The sequence below is a fragment of the Neltuma alba genome, unplaced genomic scaffold, assembly GCF_004799145.2.
Source record: "Neltuma alba isolate B1F8T4 unplaced genomic scaffold, ASM479914v2 tig00012848_pilon, whole genome shotgun sequence".
Taxonomy (NCBI): Eukaryota; Viridiplantae; Streptophyta; class Magnoliopsida; order Fabales; family Fabaceae; genus Neltuma; species Neltuma alba.
In genome coordinates, this window is record NW_021637234.1 from 296,763 (window position 1) to 315,284 (window position 18,522).

At 31.4% G+C, this 18,522-nt stretch overlaps 3 protein-coding genes across 3 annotated transcripts; all 3 read left to right on the forward strand.

The window, feature by feature from the left end:
- The first annotated feature begins 5,465 nt into the window (after positions 1 to 5,465).
- On the forward strand, positions 5,466 to 6,383 carry LOC114731833 (receptor-like protein 6). Its single transcript, XM_028919077.1, has one exon. The coding sequence runs from the start codon at positions 5,466 to 5,468 to the stop codon at positions 6,381 to 6,383; it is 918 nt and encodes a 305-aa protein (XP_028774910.1).
- Positions 6,384 to 6,652: 269 nt separating this feature from the next.
- Positions 6,653 to 7,876, forward strand: LOC114731834 (receptor-like protein 9DC1). Its single transcript, XM_028919079.1, has one exon. It carries the CDS (start codon positions 6,653 to 6,655, stop codon positions 7,874 to 7,876), a length of 1,224 nt encoding a protein of 407 aa, XP_028774912.1.
- A 2,455-nt stretch (positions 7,877 to 10,331) lies between these two features.
- Positions 10,332 to 10,805, forward strand: LOC114731838 (signaling peptide TAXIMIN 1-like). Its single transcript, XM_028919087.1, has 2 exons — positions 10,332 to 10,475; positions 10,580 to 10,805. The coding sequence occupies exons 1-2, from the start codon at positions 10,363 to 10,365 to the stop codon at positions 10,701 to 10,703; spliced, it is 237 nt and encodes a 78-aa protein (XP_028774920.1). The 5' UTR covers positions 10,332 to 10,362; the 3' UTR covers positions 10,704 to 10,805.
- Positions 10,806 to 18,522: the final 7,717 nt, after the last annotated feature.

The following is an 18,522-nucleotide window of genomic DNA, read 5'->3' on the forward strand; positions in this document are numbered from 1 at the left end:
TCTCTTCTCTCGCTGCACCCCAATTTCTTTTGTGTTGGATCTTGCCTTCACCAATGGAGGACCCACCGTCAGTCTAAATGCTGCCGATTTCAAGGGACAAGAGGGATCGAGGTTGGAACTTGAGAAAAGGGCTAAGAGAGAGTGTGAGAGAGGAGGGACGATGAAGGCCAAGAAGAAGAATTAAGACGATGACCGACCTGTTTTGTCAGATGTTTAATAATCAAAATAAACTCATGGAAGGAATGATCTGAAGATTCGTATTTCATATGCAGATCAGCGAATATTAAGTGCAGATCTGCTTGCAAAGTTGAGTTCTGATACGAAAGTGGACATGAAAATATGGGATGAGATGAGATGCTGCTGGATGTTGTGGCCGTGTGTGAAGGAGACAGGGTACTAAGAAGGAGAATCGTGAGTGATAATGAAGAGAGGGATGAAGATGGAAGGGGCTTGGCTCAGTACTGAGTTGTGTTTGGGTGGGCCCTCACTTCCAACAAAATAAGAATACTTGTTATTATTAAAAAGAAAAAAAGTCCAGCTGGCAATAAGAATAAACGGAGTTAGAGTTCTGTTAAGTTGGGATTGAAATTGCTCCATTCTAATGAGATGAAGGGTAAAATTGCACCACTTAATATTTTAGGATGCTAAATGTACCTTCAAAAATAATTTAGGGTGTTTAGTACATATTTATCCTATATTTTTTTGTTAAAGTATAAGTATCCTCTTATTGAAGGTAATCCTATACAAGATATTGTCAGGTACTAAATATAGATACCTCTCCCAATAAGGATTCAAATATTAATTCACTACAACATATATACATGTATATATATTGTTTTGCCAAATACTAGTATCCTTTTGCTAGAGGCAAAATATATAAGGACCATTTGGTATGATCGAATTGATTTTGATAGAAATGGAAATAAAAATAGATATAAATATAGAAATGGAAATAGACATGGACATAGGGTTTAAAAATAAGAAAAATTATAAAAAAGACTGCTAAAATAAAAAAATTGCACAAATAAACCTGTTTACAAAAATTGCTGTCAAAATCCATGCTAATGTTATCATGGATTTCTATTCATAATTTTTCTATTTTGATGCTTTTTTTTTACCATTTTTTCTTAAAAATATGTTTGGTGTGGTGATAGAATTAGACGTGACTTTTATTTGAAAAGACTGAAATACCCTTTAATTTAAAAACAAGGAAAATCTCCCCTTTCATCCCCAAACTCCTCCTCCGCTAACCATCACACTGTAGAATAGTAAGCCACGCTTCAACAAATCAAAAACAATGGCCATGCTTCAACAAACCAGAAACAATCTCTACCCAACATTATCAATAATCCATAATCAACAAACCATGAATGATCTACAAAAATCAATGACCATCGAAAGAAAATAAAAAAGCCAGATGCAAAAGCAAGAATGTCTTCTCAGATGCAAAAAAATGCCATCAAGCTTCAGCTAAATGCACTGAAGCAAATGAAGTATAAGGTAGAAGAAATGGCAAAACTAAGGAACCCTTCAATCTGGAGATGAAATCATGGGTTTAGATTGAAGCTGTCGTCGTCCCCAACTTTCAGATCTGGAACTGAAACTCAGGTGGACAAAGGAGAAGCCATTCTCGACCCGTCTCCCTCTCTTCGACTTATCAGATCTCTTCGATAGCTAACATCTTTAACAACCATGATCTGAAGAACAGGTAGTGGCACGATCTATGGGTGGGTGAGAAGATCGCCGGCGTTGGGTTGAGAAGATGCCGGCGGTGGGGTGTGAAGCCTGTGTGTTAAGCATGAAAGGAGGGCAGAAATGAAACGTGCAACATGGAAATGCAAATCTTCGGGTTGTAGGATGGAAGCCAATTCCATCAGTTTGGCTTCCACATGGAAGTCAATTCCCAAGGGGCTATGATGTACCAAACATGCAAGAGGCACGGATTTCATTTCCATTTCCATTTCTGCGCCCTCAATTCCAGTGCACCAGACAGGACCCAAGTGTATATTAGATAGACCTGAAACAAGTATAGGCCTGGCCCAATATTGGTGTGAATCAATTTCAGCCCAATAGATTATTTATGGTCAATGAGGAGATACAATAATCTCTCTGCTTTATTTCCCGAAGAGATAGAATGATCTTATATGTAATGGGCGGAGTGACATCACAAAACGAGCCAACTTTTTGAATTTTTTATAAGGTGCTCATTAAAAATAGATTATTTGAATTTAAGACTACAGTTATTAAGAAAACTATTTAAAGTTAGCTTTTCAACAAGCCAAAAAGCTTCTCAAACTTTATCCCTTATCAACTTATATTATGGCCTGAATTGGGATCCCTCGTCCCATAAGTAGATGTATCTCATATGGTAGAGTAATACAAACAAAAAAAACTGTAATTTTTTAACTTAGTGTTGCTGATGATAAGCATGCCATTGCCATCATCTTTCAGTGCCAGATCATATTATCCCCATTGTACCCACTCGCAAAGGGTCTTTAGCGCGTCTCGTAATGCCCTAAGATTTTAAACGTTTTTTATTTATTTTTTCTTAACTCTTCATTAGATTCCATATAAAATCCGCGATGTTTTGATATCTTCTGGGTATGAAATGATATAATTTTAAAAATTTTATGATTTTTTAAATAAAACTAATTTAAAAATGCGCTTGCCATTTTTCTGTAGTTCCTACTGTTTTAAAGATATTTATTAAATTGCTTAGAAATACTCAAATTTGTAATATTAAGTTATAGAAAATCTCGCAAATTAAATGAGTGGCATAGGTGTGGGTAAACTACGCATATGGACTGTTAAAAACTTTGAAAGCAACTATGTAGAATGTATATATATGACAGAGACTGTTTATCATCTAATGTAACCTAATTAGGAAGTCGTTTTTTATAAACCACAAAAAAAAAAAAAGCATGACAGGGAAAGGATCAGGAGGAGAAGCTTTTTTGTATAATGACTTTTGTATGTGAATGGTTCACTAGCCGGTTTTGTTGAATATTGTACGATGGCTTTGCAAGTCAATGTTTGTAGATGTGAACCAGGCATATTAGCCGCTTTTGTTGAGTATTTTATAAATATAATTGCCCCGCAAAAGGCTCATCCGGATTCAGATGAATAGAAACAGGTCTTTCTTTGGACCCCATCCAATAATGTAATTAATGTGAAAAGATGAAATCCTAATTTGAAAGCTAGTACTTCTTAATGCAGAAAGTGAGGTGAATATGAATTGTCATTTTACTATAAAGACAGAATGATAAAAATACTCTTTGTTAAAAAAAATATAAAGAAAACCCTAATCCATTGTCGGAGATCCGCTCTGGCATTGGCCACCAATGAAGTGGCTACTGGTGGAAATTGTTTTTTGTCTTGAAAAAAAAAAAACCCCACCCTCCTTGATGGTCTGGGCCAAAAATCATGACCATTAGGCTACTAATACCCATTAAAATGTAATCAATACTCATATAAAAGTTGTCAGTTATTGATAGTCAAAGCTAAGTAATTAACTTATAGCCTCGTTTAGTATAGCTTATAAATAGTTTTTTAATTATACTTTACGAAATACGAGGTAAGTATGTGAGAAGAATTTCATCTCGATTTACGTGAAACATGTTTATAAGTGCTTTTAATTGCTATCCCAAATATATATTATTTTGCATCATGTTAATAGTAAAACATTTCGATTGGATAAATAATTAAAAAAATTTTCATTATAAGAAAAAAGTAATGATAGATGTCTCTAAAAGTTAAATTATTATTTTTCTGATTATTTTGTACTTTTTGTTAATTTAGGCTTATAAATGAATCATAGATTGGGGAAGGACCTGGCATTAACGTTGGGAGGGTTAGAAAATTTGTTGGGGTTGGCCTTTACTCTCTTTTGGAATAGGCTAATAATTTTTTTTAGACATTTTTATCCAATTACAAAGTCAACATTTTTTTAGTTAAATGGACAAACACTAACAACTTGGCGTTTATATATAAGCGGAATCAAATCTTCGACTTCTCATTTAAAACAAAGTTTTCATGTCACTATACTATACAAGTCCACTAGCTAAGGAAGTTTACATTGATATGATTTGAAATACTCAAATTTGTAATACTCTTTCGGTCCTTAATATAAAATCCAATTGTTGAGTTAGTTTTGGTCCTAAATAGAAGACACATTCTTATATTTATCAATTTTCTCTAAATTACTTCCATGGATACTCCCTCAACCATAATTAAGCAAAAGAGGGAGAGAGGGTATTAAAAAATACGATTATAATAGTTTAGGAAAAATATGTTATATTTTTTATAATTAACTAATTTACCTAACTTTCTTAATCTAATCAAATTAATTAAATGAGTCTTACATTAAGGACTGAAGGAGTATTAAGTTATAGAAAAATATTTCGCATGTGCATGGCATGCTTTAATTTAATAGGTGTTGGCAAACTACGCGTACGGGAATATTGGAAACTTTGGGAGCATACTTAAGATGTATTTATGATAGAGACTATTGATGTCTGATTTATGTTAAGTTGGAAGTTACCTTTATGAAAAAACGAAACATGACAGTGAAAGGATGAGCAGAAGAGGAAGCAACTCTTTTTTCGTGTAACTACTTTGCAAGTCTAGCTATCCATGGAAAAACTAAGCTAAAGGACAAGGAAAGGAAAGAAAAATCAAACTCAAATCCTTTTATGTATGATAAATCTGTCGGTCAATTAATGTTTGGTTCACATGCTGCTTTCCAGCACTGAGGTCTTGGTCCTTGGAAAAATGCTGTTTCGTAAACAGTACTGTACTAATGTGAATGAGATGAAGTCGTAATAATGCGAACTTCTTGGAAATTAGAGGTTAGAAGGATATGGGAAAATTCGTGTTGACTGGCCCCTATGGTTTAGTAATTTATTTAAGTCGAGTATATAATTTTTATGCCATAAAATTCAATGATAATTAAGTTTCAGTTTTAGCATTTTCCTCTTCAGTTGGCTTGCACAGATACAAATTAAATGTACTCATTCTCCCTTGAGCTACATTTTGTAGATAATTATTACAATTTTTTAATCTGTATTAGAAAATCGAAACAACAAGACACTGAAAGTAACTAGGAGAAGAAACAATCAAACCAATAAAAAGCATTTTTATCCATTGCTTGCACATATATAGATGTAAGATTTTCCCATTAGTTTTTTCTTGTCGCCCAGATTTTCCATTCATTTATAAATAGAGCTATTTCTTTTCGCTTGTTGCAGCAAGCAAAGAGGAATTATCAGTCACAAATGAGGAGTCCATCATTGTGTTCCCTTCTTTGTCTCCAACTGTTTCTCTCTCTCTCTCTCTCTTATTCTTTTGCTTTCCCAACATGTCGTCCTGACCAAAGCTTAGCCTTGCTAGATCTCCAAAACTCATTTTCCATTCAAAAACCCCATCCTTCTTCTTTCGCTTCTATAACTTGTGATTATTATGAAAGCATGCCATACTCCAACATATCAACTTGGAAAAATGGTACCAATTGTTGCTTATGGGATGGGGTCACTTGCAATCCATTGGGTCATGTGATTGGCCTCAATCTTAATTGTAGTTGGCTTCATGGTAAACTCCTTCCCAGCAATTCTCTCTTCCAGCTTTCCCATCTTCAAACGCTTGATCTTAGTTTCAATGACTTTCAAGGGTCTCAAATACCACCTAATATTTCCCAACTTGTAAGTTTAACACACCTATCCTTGAGTTTTTGTAATTTTAGTGGTGAAGTTCCATCTCAGATTTCTCATCTTCACAAGTTGGTTTCACTTCATCTCAAGGAGGATTTGAATTATCTCGTTCTTCAGGAAAAGACTTGGGAGAGACTCACAAGAAATGCCACTCATATAAAGGATCTTTTGCTAAGTGGCATGGATACATCATTGATTCCCTTGAGTCATCTATTTAAGAATCTTTCCTCATCTTTGGTCTCTCTTGAGCTTAGTAATGCTGGATTACAAGGAAATTTTGATGAAAATATATTTTCATTTCCCCACCTTCAAGAGATAGATTTGCATGAAAACCCAGATCTCGCAGGCTATCTTCCAGAGTCTAATTGGAGCAATTCGATTAGAGTTTTGTCTCTTGGAAACACGAGTTTCACAGGAAAGTTGCCGCATTCCATTGGCGATATGAAATCATTAAATGTCTTGGATCTCTCATCATGCCAATTCTTTGGAGAAATTCCACCATCCTTATGGAACCTTACACAACTTTATCTTTTGGAGCTCTCAAGCAATAATTTTTCTGGTCAAATCTCATCATCACTTTCCAATCTTCAAGATCTCATTTTGCTTGATTTGTCTTCAAATAATTTTAGTGGCCAATTTCCATATTCAGTTTCAGATCTTAAAGATCTCACGTTCTAGATTTGTCAAACAATGACTTCCATGGAAAAATTCCTTCTTCGATGTTTACTCTACCATCTTTAAGTCATTTGATTTTATCTTCTAACCAATTCACTGGTCATATTAGTGAAATATCCGCTTATTCACTCTGGAGGCTTGATGTGTCTAACAATAAGTTGCATGGCCCAATTCCAAGGTCAATTTTCCAGCTTCAAAACCTTACACTCCTGAACTTTTCGCACAATTGTCTTGCAGAAAATGTGTTGTGGCACAACTTGTCATGGAAAAACATGCGTTCTCTTGACTTAAGTTCCAACTCCCTTCAAGGAGAGCTCCTTCCTTCTATTTGCAATGCTGGCACACTTGAGATTCTTAACTTGTCCCACAATAACTTCACCGGCACCATTCCACATTGTATTGTCAACTCTAACCCTAGTCTTTCTGTGTTGGATTTACAAAATAATAGTTTTTCTGGCATTGTACCTGAATCATTTGAAGTGGGGAACAATTTGAGAACCCTAAATCTGAATGGCAACTTTCTAGAAGGGTCATTATCTCAATCTATGGTCAATTGCACAAGGCTGAGAGTCTTGGATCTTGGCAACAACAACATAGAAGATGTATTTCCCCATTGGCTGGAAGCTCTTGAAGAATTGCAAGTACTTGTTCTTAGGGGGAATAAATTCCACGGTTTTATCCCTAGTTTTAAGGATAATAGAAGCCATGCCTTCCATATGTTAAAAGTACTTGACCTGTCTAGCAACAATTTGAAAGGTCCTTTACCTGCATTGTTCTTCAAATCTTTCAAAGCTATGAGAAGATTAGATGAAAAAACTCACTTGCAGTACTTGACTTATGCAAACTCTACCTATAATGGTGGCTTTTATGAGGACTCCATTGACATGACCTGGAAAGGATTTGAAATTCATCTACAAAAGGTATTGACTATTTTCACAAGCATTGATTTATCCAATAACATGTTTGAGGGAGAGATTCCTGAAGTTATTGGAGAGTTCCATGCATTGAAGGGGCTCAATTTCTCACATAATGGGCTCACCGGTGCAATTCCTATCTCAATAGGAAATTTGAGGAAGTTGGAATGGTTGGATTTGTCATCAAACAACTTTACTGGGAGAATTCCTACTGAGTTGACTAATCTCAATTTTCTCGGGGTATTGAACCTTTCAAAGAATCAACTTGATGGTTGCATTCCTAGGGGCCAACAATTTGAGACCTTCTCAAGTGATTCTTTTAAAGGAAACAAAGACTTGCGTGGTTTTCAACTCATGATTCCATGCAACGCTCGTGAGGAAAGACAAGAACCACTTCCAAGTTCTGAAGTTGGATTCGAATTTGGATGGAAACCTGTGGTGTTGGGATATGTATGTGGAGTAGCATTTGGAGCAATGTTGTTTCAGGTTATGATGTTCACAGGCAAACCTCAATGGGTTGCAAGTCTGGTGAATGATTCGCCTAAGAAGAGAAAGAGGAGGGTTAGAAACCGTACGTGGTAGTTATGTCAGATTTCCTCTTTCTTTCTTGCTTTTGCTTTTTTTTTTTTAACTAAAATATTTCCTTCTTGAGTTATTTTTCTTTTTGCTTAATATTTTAGCATATTTAATTTTGGGAGATCATATTAATCTTTTTTCTATTTGTTTTTCTTATCATAAGTTCAAAATCAGTAATTGTCTTTCTTGGTTAAAAAAATAATAAAATATACCTATTTCTTTATTCATTTTGGGTGAGAACACATAATAAACAAATCTTTAAAAAATTTCAAAATATATGAATTTTAGTTTCATCTACAAAAAAAAAAACAAATTAAAACAAGACCATGAGAGGGAGAGAAGAAGAAAAATCAAACTAATAAAGACGCATCAAAAAGCTTGTTAAGAAAACAAGACAATAAAAAGATCAGCAAAGGAAAAAAAAAAAAATTCAAACCAGTGAAAATACATTATCATATCTTTTATGTTAAAAAGACTTTGAAGTGGAAATGACGTTATGAGAGGGTTAGAAAATTTGATGGGATTGGCCTGTGCTTAAGCTGTGATGTGTGTGCGTGCACGAAGAAAATACGTAGTTAATTTTTTTAAGCTTCAGAACAATAGACTGTGATCCCTCAATCGAGTCTCAATTAAGAAATACTCCTCCAGTCTTTAATATGAGATCTAATTATTGAGTTAGTTTTAGTCTTAAATATAAGACCCATTTCTCATATTTATCAATTTTATCTAAATTACTCCTACGGATACTCTCTCAACCATAATCAATTAGAAAAGGGAGAGAGGATATTAAAAAAGATGATTATAGTGTTTTAGGAAAAATGTATCACATTTCTTATAATTAACTAATTTACCTAACTTTCTTAATCCAATCAAATTAGTTAAATGAATCTTATATTAAGGACTAGAGGAGTATTAATTATTAGATCGTAGTCTAATAATGTTTCGATAAATATCTTTATTATTTTAAGAAAATAAATATGATAGTGAGGCGTGGAGACCAACCTAGCGATCATCAAGATAATTCAGCATAATTTTTTCCGCAAAAGAAAACAAAAACGAAGTTCACATGACTTCCTTTCTCACAATGGAAACGAGTTTATTTTGCTTTTCCCAATAATACTGAATTTCTTATTAATCTGCAAGACGAATACTAGCATAGTTTTTTTTTTTTTTTGGGGTAGGCATAGCTATCTTTTTACTAAAAGCAATCATATTCGAAGTACTGTCAGACACTAAATATGAACACTTTTTATAATAAAAATTTAAATATTAATTTATTATATTATGATAAACTAATTCTTTCCGGAATACCTAACTCCTGATAATAGTATAGTTTTTTTTCTGTACAAGATAGCATACATTTTGTATTGTTTTTTGCCCAATATAAATGCATCTTAGATAAGACCCAAAACAAGTATCGGCCTGGCCCAATATTGTAGTTCATCCATAATATTGTAGTTCATCTATTTCAGCCCAGTAGACTACTGACAGTCAAGGAAGGATAATCTTTTTCTTTTTTTTCCATATAGAATAATCTGTGGAGTGACCAAACAAAAAGTTTTTTTCTTTAAAATTTTTGAAGTACTCATTAAAAATAGATTATTTTAATTAAAAATTAAGTTATAAAGAAAACTATTTAAAATTTTCAGCTTCCTAGTAAGTCAAAGTTTCTCAAATGTAATCTATTATCAACTTATATATAGTCTCAATCTGGATCCTTTACCCCGTATGTAGATATGTTTATATGCTATAATGATATCAAAAAAAAAAATCAAATTCTTATAGTAACAACCTTCAACATGTTTCATCACATGACATTTGCTTTGATTTCTTTAAAATATTAATTTTTTCTACATAATATTCCTAACTAATTACAAAAATTTTAACTAAATTACCAAAATCCTTCAGCTAATGAATTGAGAATAATTTTGATATTTTTCAAGAAATAACTAATTTTACTTCATTTTATGTAAAGTTATTATCAAGCGTTTATAATTTTTTTTTGGTACAAGCGTTTATAATATTAACTAAAGGGAATAATAACTTAATGGATATTCGGTTCTTCCATGGCCCAAGCCTTTGCCTGTCTCTGACGTCAGCAAAATCCAGAGGCCCAATATAAGATTACAACTTCAAAAACTGAAATAATAACAAGAAAAAAAATTCATGAGTTTATAACTGCAAGAAAGCGGCGTGAGCAGAGAGAAATGTTCCTTAATCAAGCTGGATCGATGAGTACAACGTGGGATTCTGTGATTGGTTTCCTATCGACCAGTTTCGTTCTGGGAACAAGATTGGGCTGCTAGCCTTTTTTTTTATGCGTATACGTGTCTCACCAATAATTCCTAATGTGCATACACATAATTATTTAATCAATATATCTTGTGCTCTCCGTCAATATCGTAGTTTATATTCTCCTTGACCTCTCGGAAGCAAGAAACCGCCATTAAACAGAGAGAAGAAGCCGAACGAAGAAGAAGAAGAAGTCCATCATGTGCTGCTCTGAAGACTGTAAATGCAGGCCTCTAGGGTTTCTGCTAGGGCTTCCCTTTGCCTTCTTGTCTTTGCTCCTCTCTCTCATAGGTGTTATCATCTGGATTGTTGGGTAAGTCTGTTTCGAAGAATCCTAATTAAGAATAGTTGGGATTAATATTTCAGGGAAAAAATTATTAGTAAGATGGATTTTTTTTTCTTTTTTGTGTCTTGCAGGTTGATATTAACATGTATATGCCCATGTTGTCTATGTGTGACCATTATTGTTGAGTTTGCGTTGGCTCTGATCAAGGCTCCAATACTGGTGATGGAGTGGTTCATCTCTAAGATTCCATGTTAGACATACAAGGTTCTCTTACTGGTTCGATTCGGAGTATCCAAAGGGTTTTTTTTTTTGCAGTTTAATTTTCATTGATTCATTTCTTCTGGTTTTATTTGATCACTTTTTTTTTTTGGGTAAATTTTATTTGATCACTTTTATGTTATGAATTTATAGTATATCATACTTTTCATCCTGCTTATTACATCTTACGACTTTCTCTTTCCGTAAATGTAATAGTGTAATAGTTTAATTTTTCCTTGCTCTTTTTTTCCCTAATTCCTTGTATTAATTATACGGCCTCGTTGGTTTGCCCTTTTAATTGTGCAGCTCAACTACCCCAGGAAAAAGACTTTTTACGTTAGTTAGAATAGGTTTCTAACAACGATTTTTAGAGGAATATGCGTGCCGTCACCGTAGTAATTTTGGGGTCTCAATGTCATGGTGTAAGACTTTTCACAACAGTTATTAAGCAACCGATGAGAAAAGTTATCATATATTTGCCTTAGGATTACGATTAAAATAAATTATAAATATATTTTATGTAAATTGAGATAAATTTTTTTTTCATATATTTATTTCATATTCTATAAATTACAACTGAATAATTATTTATATGCTATTCCAAATCGATCTTCAGTTGGCCATCGTCATAAGAAAGCAAACATGGAGTGTCACGGAAAATTGGAGACAAAACTTCTGACCAAGAAACCAAAACAAAAATTTTAAAGATTACGCGTGCAAGTGGCAGAACTTTAGGTGGGGGATTTCATCTGGGAGCACCAAATCTAAACCACTTAGATTAAAATTAGATAGTTCAGGTTCATATAATCTTATTTAAGCATGGCAGGCGGCATTTCCATTTAAAAATTTTCATTTAATTGTCACTTCTTTAATATATATATATATATATATATATATAAGTCCGTTAAAAATTTTATATTTAAATTCAATAATGCAAATCTCACCACAGTGGTATGATTAGGACTGAGAGAAATTCATTAGGTACGTATGAAGAACAAAACAATTTTATATTTTACTTTTTCGGTTCAATAATTTTAGGTGTCAGATGTAATGACAAGTGGAGTCATTTGCCGTTTTCCTCTAATTCATTACATTATTAAGGCGCCGCCGGCATAATTGAGGAGGCTTAACACATTAATGCTTTACTTTATTAACTTTCAATCCAATTTGAATGGTTCTTTGTTCTTTCCCTCTCAATTATGTATCTTTTGACATATTCGTCAGGTCTTAAATATAAAATTTATAAATTTTATATTTAAGATCTGAGGTGGTATATTCATAGAACAATTTTTTTTTTAAATTGCCTCCCGGTGTGAGGAGACTAAATATTCTTTTTTTTTTTGCCAACTGAGGCTAAATGTCATTTAAAGTATGAAAAGAAGATACGATGGCTGAAAAAGAGGACTAAATAGTACACTGATAAATATTAAATATATATGTTTTGAAATCTATTATCTTATTTTCTAAATTAAAATTATTTAACCATAACATTATTTGTTTGATTATAAATTTAACCAAGTTTGTAAAATTTGTTTATGGTTTATTATTACTACCTCCGGTCCTAATTATAAGACCCAATTGACTTATTTGAGGAGATTAAAGAAGTAAGTTAAGTTAGTTATTTGTAATAAATAAATATTGTCATTCCTAAAATATCCTTGCTAATTAAGTGTATTGGCCAGAACTATCATTATTAGAAGGACTATTTTGGAAAAAAATACATAAATATGAGAGACAAAATAGATTGGGATCTTATAATTAGGACCAAACAAAAAGTCAAATGGGATCTTATATTAAGGACCGGAGGTAGTATTTTATTACGAGAACATATTATCAAGAACGGTCACTGTGGTCAAGATCGGGGTCTAGACCCGGCCTAAAAGAATCGAGGCTCCACATTCTTGTTGAATGGGCTGGACTTTCAGCCCAACCCAAACTTGATCTAATTTGAGAAGGCCACCGTGGTCATTTTAGCAATCTGGGGCAAAATTTCCCCTATCTCTAAATGGGTGTGACTCAATACTCTTAGGGAATCCTTTAGCTACTAATCTATTACTTTTTTTATTCTAAATATAAGATTTATTTTGTAATACAATTTATACTATAAAATAGCTCTTATATTTAGAACTAGAGAAGTACTTCCTACCTAATTATAAGATTTTGTTTGTAGTATACAAATAAGATCTTATAATTAAAACAAAAGATAGTAACTTTGTATCTTTCTATGAGCACTATATGCTTTATGGTGGATCAATACATGACTACTCTTCATGTATCGATCTATGAGCTTTTTTCTCATTATTAAAATATTTGATTTTACTCTGTTAGTACTATTAACCCTTGTAATTTTGTCATGTTATAACATTATCAGTCCATATACAAAAGTTAATTATGCTAACATAGTAAAATTAAATGATTTAATAAGGAGAGACAAACACACAGGTATCAAATTGAAAATTGGAAAGAAAAAACTTCAGATATCTTTCCGAAAATTACAAAGTAGACTAATCCGGATTAAGTCATGGTAGAACCCATATGGGTGGTGACTCAGCTGCCACCTATGTTGCTTCATTTCCAAAAGACTGAAGTCGTGATTTTTTGTTAAATTAGAACAACTTCTACCAATTGATTTAATGATTTTATTTTTAGTATACATAATTTTGTTTGAGGTATGGTTACCCGTTGGTTACTAGATGTACGTACTTTTATGAACAAGTATTCAAATCTTATTCAATCCTTTCTTAGATCTCACCCTATTAGTTGTGTGTGTATAGACCCATTAAATTCCGAAGGAGTTGCAAATATCCGTTTTTTCCAATACAAATTTTAGGCAAGGGTTCCGCTCAACCAAGATAAAGACTAGGTGCTTGATCCAAGTCCTCTTAAGCCATGCTGTGTTATGATGCTTAAGATGCAAATTAAAGATGCAAAATACATGAATGAAAATATATAACTATATTCTTTTCTAAATTTTTTGGCCAGCATATTATTTTCTACTATATATACATAAATGAAGATACTTCTCCGATTCTATTTATATGTCAACATGCTTTATATAAACGAAAAAAAATCTTAAATTTTATTAACTCTATCTTAAAATTTAATAACTTTACAACTTTATTCTTATTTAATATATATTATATTCTATGAGAATAAAGTCGAATGACATAATAATGAATTAAAAGTAAAATTGTATATTTATATATAAAAAAAATCTCTCTCCCTCTTACAAATAAAACCAAAGCATTCCTTCTCTCTATCCCATAAAAACGGCCACAAGACTGTAATTTTTTCTAAGTTTTTTAGTTACATATCATCATTCATGGCAGAAGAATATGGTGGTTATATCTTGAAGGGGGAAAAAAAACCCAAAAACCCTGTAAAGCACGGTCTATGACCTCAATACCTGAGCATCAAAGATCTATCAAATTATTAACAAAACAAGACAAATAAAAAAAGATAAGTCCTAACAATATGAGGCAAAAAAAGGAAAAAATAAAAGCAACCTAAAAAATAGTAATAATATACAGGACGAGGGAAAAACTTAATTAAGGATGCTTAAAACAAAAAATGTCAATGAATCCTTCTTTGAAAACTAATACAATAAATGACAAAATACATATCCATATATGATTGGAGAACTTGAGATAATGAATATGAGTAACTTGATTTAAGTATTTTCTCAAAATAAAATATGTACTATCAAATAACCATAGAAAATATAATAAGCATTACAAGAAGAAATTAAACTCACAGCTCCCGCATTATTCTCTTCTTTTCACTATCATTTTCTTTTGACCAACCCAAACATGACTTCACACAAAAAGAGCTTGTTGATTAATCAACCTAATCATAGGCCTACAAAGTTGAAATCTTTTGAATATATATTTGAGTGTATTTCTGAAAAAAACCATTAAATAACTAGTAGTAGTAGTAGTAATAATAATAATAAAAAAAAATACAAACCACAAGGTTGAAATGCGGTTCTTTGATTAGAAAAATAAATAAACATGTTCTCGACGGAAGCGATGAATAGAAATCAAAAAGAGATTGACAACGTTTCGAGACGAGGGACGTTCAAATCAAATTTGTAATTAATCGATGTGTGTAGAATCCTCCCTCTAGTGTTTTTTCCCCTTTAAATTATAAAATATCGATATATTTTATCATTTCAATTAATAATTTTTTTAAACTATCACTATTAATTATATATATTAAAGGGTGTTTTGATTAAAGAATAATTTCTAATGTAATTAACTAAAAATAATATTTTAGAAAAAATCACTACTCACAGATTTGTAAATAACTAATTTAATTATTTTTTTATTTTTTGAAAATTAGTTATCTAACTCATATATTAAGAATTGTAGAAAATGAAAAAGATAGAAAAGAGGAGAATAGAAGAACAACGTATACTTTTTTAAATATTAATTACTTTTGTTTCTGATCAATTATTTGTTCCTTGTTTTCTTCTGTCTCTTATTTTCAGCCATTGGGCATTGAATTAGTATGATTAATGGTTTATGTTTCGGCATTGTAAAAGTATAATCCTTTCTGATAACTTTATATATGGTCCTTTTTTCTGTATGTTGACAAAACTTGAGTTTTGACTGCATGTTTATTGGTTTTCTAGATTTGAATCATGCGTGAACCTAACGAGAAGACGTGGTGAAAACGTACGTTAAAATTAAGGGCCTGTTTGGGTGTGATTTGGACAAAAAAAAATTGCCAAATGCTGAGGAAAAAACAACCATGATTTTGGGCTCAAAACTATAGTTTCAGAAAAAGTGAATCCATTTTACTTCTAACTCATATTGAAGAGTAAGATTGTGCCTGTCAGAATATATCTCAACGATACTATAATTTTAACACCTCTTAATTATTTTTTTAATAAACATGTTTAATCTTATATTTTATAAATATATACACATATTAATTATTTATTAATTACATTATCTTATATATTACTAATTATGTTGGTAAAAAATGTATTATTAACAATTTTATTCCTTCAAATTAAAATATATTATAAAATCTATCTTTTATGTAATTATCATATTAACTTATGTCTTTTTAATAATTTGTGCATATAAAAAGTGTTTCTAATAATAACTATCCAAACAGTTTTACTTTATTAGAATCACTTTTTCACAAAATCTATTCTCCCAAGAATCTATTCTCCATAAGTTATTTTCCAAATCATGATTTGGTTTTATCCAAACACCTCCTAAATATAAAAAAATAAGGTGCGATGAAAAGGAAGTGTTGAACATAAAGTAATAAAAAAAATGGAAACATAGTATAATAAAAAGGGAAATTAGAAGCATTCTTTTTTAATATTGTCGATTCATTTGAAAACGCCGAATTCAATTTACCTCAATGGTTGTGGTTTTAGATGACTTGTAACAAGGAGGTGACTTCTTCCCACTTTAGATTGCCTTTTTCATTGACATATTATGGTTTGTACGCAGTCAAATTTGCCGTGCAGGGAAAAGATATCCTCAGCAGCCTTGCCCTACCGAAAGGTGCCATCAGAGAAGGAATGTTCAACCCCTTGCGTGGTCTGATCTTTGCTGTCTACCTTATAGTTTTTGGCTTCTTAACTTTTAATGTATATTATCAAATCCACTCGACGTTAGTTTCTCGTACAAGCTTGTCCAAATTTTGATATTTTGGAAGCGTTTGAATGAAAACCAAATCATGATTTTAAAATACTTTTGTGATATACGAAGTAAATATGTAGAGTTTGTCTCGTTTTATGAAGTGCTTTTTAAAAGCCATTCCCATGAGATTTGGGACATGTTCTGTGAGTTTGTATTCTTCACTTTTGTCCATTAATGCGTAGTTTGATTTTATCCTTAAAAGAAAAAAGAAAACTGGTAATCGGTGAGTATAAACAACATTGTTATACTGAAAAGTTGACATTTTGCCCTTGAAGTTTATTACTTAAATATCAGACGAAAAATATTCATTCCTAAAAGGATTTTGTCAGTTTTTTTCTAGCTCTTTCAATGTGATCTGGAAATTCTTTCAATTTCTCCAGGTTTCTTTTAATTTTATCTTAAAATATCTGATCAATCTACTCTAAGCGTACAGCGACGTGTAATTAACTAGAAGAAATTAAAGAAAATGAGAGATCTAAGAAATATATTTGAAAATAATTAAAATAGGTTTAATGGCGGTACGTCAGTTTTAACACTAATTTAACTAAATGTTAAAATGAAAAAATAATATTGAAGCAATTATTAAAATACTTATTCCTATCATGCCAGTTCTGTTTTCAATCTTGTCTTCAATAAGATGTTAAATCTCTATAAACTATCTTTAATCTTTATAAATTAAAAACCCCCTTGAATTATAACTTTTAGGCACTAAAAAGAAGTATGAAAATCAATAATTTAATACAAATAAAAATATAAAAATAAATTTTTTAAATGATAAAAAAATCATAATTTATAGACCCCTCATCAAATTTATTGATAAACAAGTAGGGTAGCCGTTGTTCCAAATCTCTCCCTCTCTATTTTCATCTTTCATGTACTTGACATATTTATCTAAAGTGTATTTCTATGGCTTCATCTCTAAAAATTTATATGTATATATTTTTACACATAAAATAATATGTGATAATGTTTATTCCATATTGACATAATTCTAAATTTTTAACTTCTTTTGATTCAGTATCATCATCTTTTCTGGCCAAAAAAGAAATATAATCATCTTCGTGTTTGATACTTTTTAAGAAAAAAAAAGTTCACATATGTGACTTGATCAGTAATTTATCAATTAGGCATCTCAATGATCTGTTTACAACAAAATAAAGAACAGAATGTAATACACACACCCGCCAGCACACAACTACACATTGCAGTGTGTTGTGAAGAGAGACATCACTTTTTTTTGTAAAAAAGGGTGATTTTCATGCAACTGGAATAAAATATATAATTCAAAAACCTCGAATATTCTCTTCCATTCTTTCAAAAAAGTTCGCTTTCCCTTCTATGAAATATTACAAAGCTTCTCTTACAGCTAGCATTTGTCCTTTATTCTTATTATTTTTCAAAAGTGCCGCTCAGTCTGTGATTTGATCATTCTTAGATTAGATGATATGGATATAAAGCTTTTCTAACTGTAATTTATTTCATACACGCAATAATACTCGAATTTGAGACTTTAGTTTACTTTAATTAATGAAATAAGCGCTTAAACATCTGAGCTAGCTATTGTTGGTCCAGTCACAATTATACTATCAAACCATACATAGAATTGGGAGTTATACATAATTTTGTAAAAAAAGGGTGAAAATGCATTTAATGTCCTGATCTTATTTCTCAAATGTATCTAACATCCTTTAATATTATTTTTGTGATGCATCCAACACTCTAATATTGTTATTTTTTAGTTATATCTAACATTCTAATCTTTCGGTGCTAGAAGGAATAAAATTAAAATTAAAATGCTACGTGCACTATAAAAAAAAAGTCGGGATATTGAATGCACCTTCATCCTAAAAAATGAGCTGCATGTATCATATAAACCATCTAAATTATCATTTTATATAATACACCTTAGGAATTGCATTATATATAACTTATAAATATAAACAATAAAAGACTAATTTTGCTTAGAATACATAATGATATATTACCTTCGGTCTTTAATATAAAATCCGATTAATTAATTTGGAAAGATTAAGAAATTTGCTGAATTTCTTAATTATAGTATATATTATATGATCTATCTAAAATATTTATATGAATCATTAGATTAAACTCCAAGTATATTGTCTCCTGCTTAGACTGAAAAATACAAAAGA

Bases quoted from the DNA above. Each gene is read 5' to 3' on its own strand.
- LOC114731834 (XM_028919079.1), top strand. From the start codon at position 6,653: ATGCGTTCTCTTGACTTAAGTTCCAACTCCCTTCAAGGAGAGCTCCTT.
- LOC114731833 (XM_028919077.1), top strand. From the start codon at position 5,466: ATGCCATACTCCAACATATCAACTTGGAAAAATGGTACCAATTGTTGC.
- LOC114731838 (XM_028919087.1), top strand. From the start codon at position 10,363: ATGTGCTGCTCTGAAGACTGTAAATGCAGGCCTCTAGGGTTTCTGCTA. The intron at 10,476-10,579 runs GTAAGTCTGTTT...TGTGTCTTGCAG, and splicing joins GTTATCATCTGGATTGTTGG to GTTGATATTAACATGTATAT.